The 2,261-nt window shown below is 57.5% G+C and overlaps 1 protein-coding gene across 1 annotated transcript; it reads right to left on the bottom strand.

Moving 5' to 3' along the window:
* Positions 1–41: 41 nt before the first annotated feature.
* On the bottom strand, positions 42–2,033 carry ETH_00021620 (uncharacterized protein; the record flags this gene model as incomplete). Its single annotated transcript, XM_013379225.1, has 5 exons — positions 42–118; positions 211–487; positions 734–992; positions 1,177–1,314; positions 1,582–2,033. Coding segments are annotated over 5 exons (1,203 nt in total), but the record flags the coding sequence as incomplete, so codon positions are not given.
* Between the last annotated feature and the right edge of the window lie 228 nt (positions 2,034–2,261).

Raw genomic sequence — 2,261 nt, forward strand, 5'->3', positions numbered from 1 at the left:
GCTGCAGCAGCAGCTGCTGCTGCTGCTGTTGCTTCTGCTGCTCACACGCTGCTGCTTGCTGCTGCCGCCGCAGCCTGACGGCTTCTGATCGGCACAGCGCCACGGCTGCCTCCGGTGTCTGCACAAAGCCCTAAACCCCAAACCCTAAACCTTAAACCCTAAACCCTAAACCCTAAGCGTTTGGCCCCATATTTGAACCCCAGGTATCACTTGAAACAATATCAAGTCTTGCTGCTTCTGCTGCTGTTGCTGCTGCCGCTGCTGCTGCTGCTGCCCGTACTTGTGGCTGCTGCGCGTAGGGCAGTGCTGCCGCTACTTTGTCCAGCAGCAGCTGCTGCTGCTGCTTTGCTGCGTCTCTTCTTTCTTCCGCCTTAAGTCCATCTGCTGCTGCAGCAAGCTCTTGCTGCAGCTGCTGCTGCAGCAGCAGCTGCTGCTGCTGCAGCTCATTTACTTTGTTGCACACGGCTTGCCTCTTTTCGCCCTTAACCTGCAGCAGCAGAAGCAGCAGCCACAAAGCATTAGCAGCAGCAGCAGCAGCAGTCGCTTCGAGAGCAGCAAGAAGACCAGCGGCTTCAGCAGCAGAAGCAAAAGTGCAGCGAAATCCGCAGCAGCAGCAACAAAAGCAGCAGCAACAAGAGCAGCGGCAGCAACATTGTCCCCAGCTTCAGCAGCAACAGCAGCCACAGCAGCAGCAGCAGCGGTGGCAGCAGCAGCACCAGCAGCAGCAGCTAACTTTATATTCCTCTGAAATTTTTTCAAAAAGCTCTTCAAGCTCTTCCAGAGGCTCCTCAAATACGAAAGCTTCATCTTCCTCTTCTTGCTGCTGCTGCTGCTGCTGCAGTTGCTGCTGCAGCTGCTCCAGCTTCTGCTGATGCATCGCCTGCATTTCCTCAGCGACTTGCAGCTGCTGCTGCTGCTGCTGCGCCCGCCGCAGCAGATCTGCTGCTGCTGCAGTCACCTCTTCGAGCTCCTCAACCGTTTGCTGCTGCTGCCTGCAGCAGCAAAAACGGCGGGCGGCTGCAGCAGCTGCTGCTGCCCCTGCTGCTAGGGTTTAGGGTTTAGGGTTTGAAGGGCAAATTTGAGGGTATAGAGCTTAGGGTTTGCATCTCTAGTCCTTCCCAGTTCTACTCGAGGACTTTAAGTCTTAGGGTTTAGGGTTTAGGGTTTAGGGTTTACTCAATTTGGCGCTGCGTGTCGTCTATGGCTTGCTGCTGCTGCTGCAACTGCGTCTGCAGAGCTGCTGCTGCTGCTCTGTGGACATCAAGAAGCCGCAGATCGCTTTCTCTGTCCTTCAGCTCCATCACGTGCACCTTCCTGCAGCATCAGCAGCAGCAGCAGCAGCAGCAGCAGACTGAGAGCTGCAGCTGCGCCAGCAGCAAGAGCAGCAGCAGCAGCAGCAGACTGAGAGCTGCACCTGCGCCAGCAGCAAGCGCAGCAGCTTGAACAAGCATCAGCTTCCGCGGCAAAGCAGCAGCAGCACCAAATCAACAGCAGCAAAGCAGCAGCACAGCAACAAAGCAACAGCAGCCACGCCAGCAGCAAACCAGCAGCAGCAGCAGCAGCAGCAGCAGCAGCAGCAACCTTGCTGCCCGTATGGCGAGGAGGGCCTTGGCGTATCTGGTGGCAGCAAAAAGAGAATCAAATCTTTTCTTTAAAGTGGCCATGTCCCCCATGGGCCAGCAGCTTTCCTCTTGGTGGCAAAACACCACGTGCTCCAGAACTGCCCGCGGGATTTCTGAGCAGCAGCAGCAGCAGCAGTAGCAGCAGCAGCAGCAGGAGCAGCAGCGAGCAAAGCAGGCGGCGCGGCAGGGATACAGCAGCAGTAGCCGCGGCGGTGGCAGCAAGAGCGGCAGCAGCAGCAGCAGCAACAGCAGCAGTAACAGCAGCAGCAGCAACAGCAGCAGCAGTAGCAGCAGCAGCAGCAGCAAGTTACCCAGCAGCGCCGTGAGCTGCTCGTCTATATTGGCGCATTTGTGGCTTATCGAAGCAACTTGTCCTTCTGCGTTTTTTATCTGCAGCACTGCTTCCAGCGCCTGCAGCAAACAGCACACAGCCTGCTGCTGCTGCTGCTGGTGCTGCTGCTGCTGCTGCTGCTACTTGCGCGGCTGGTGGTGGTTAGGGCTCCGCTTCTGGCCCTGCTGCTGTGCAAACTAGTGCTGCTGCCTGCTTCTGCGTTATGCTGCAGCCCCTGCAGCAGCAGCAGCAGCTTTTCTGTTTGAAGCAGCAGCAACAGCAGCCTGTGGGTCCACAGCAGCTGCAGC

Source organism: Eimeria tenella, genomic scaffold, assembly GCF_000499545.2.
Source record: "Eimeria tenella Houghton genomic scaffold, Eth_scaff1609, whole genome shotgun sequence".
Taxonomy (NCBI): Eukaryota; Apicomplexa; class Conoidasida; order Eucoccidiorida; family Eimeriidae; genus Eimeria; species Eimeria tenella.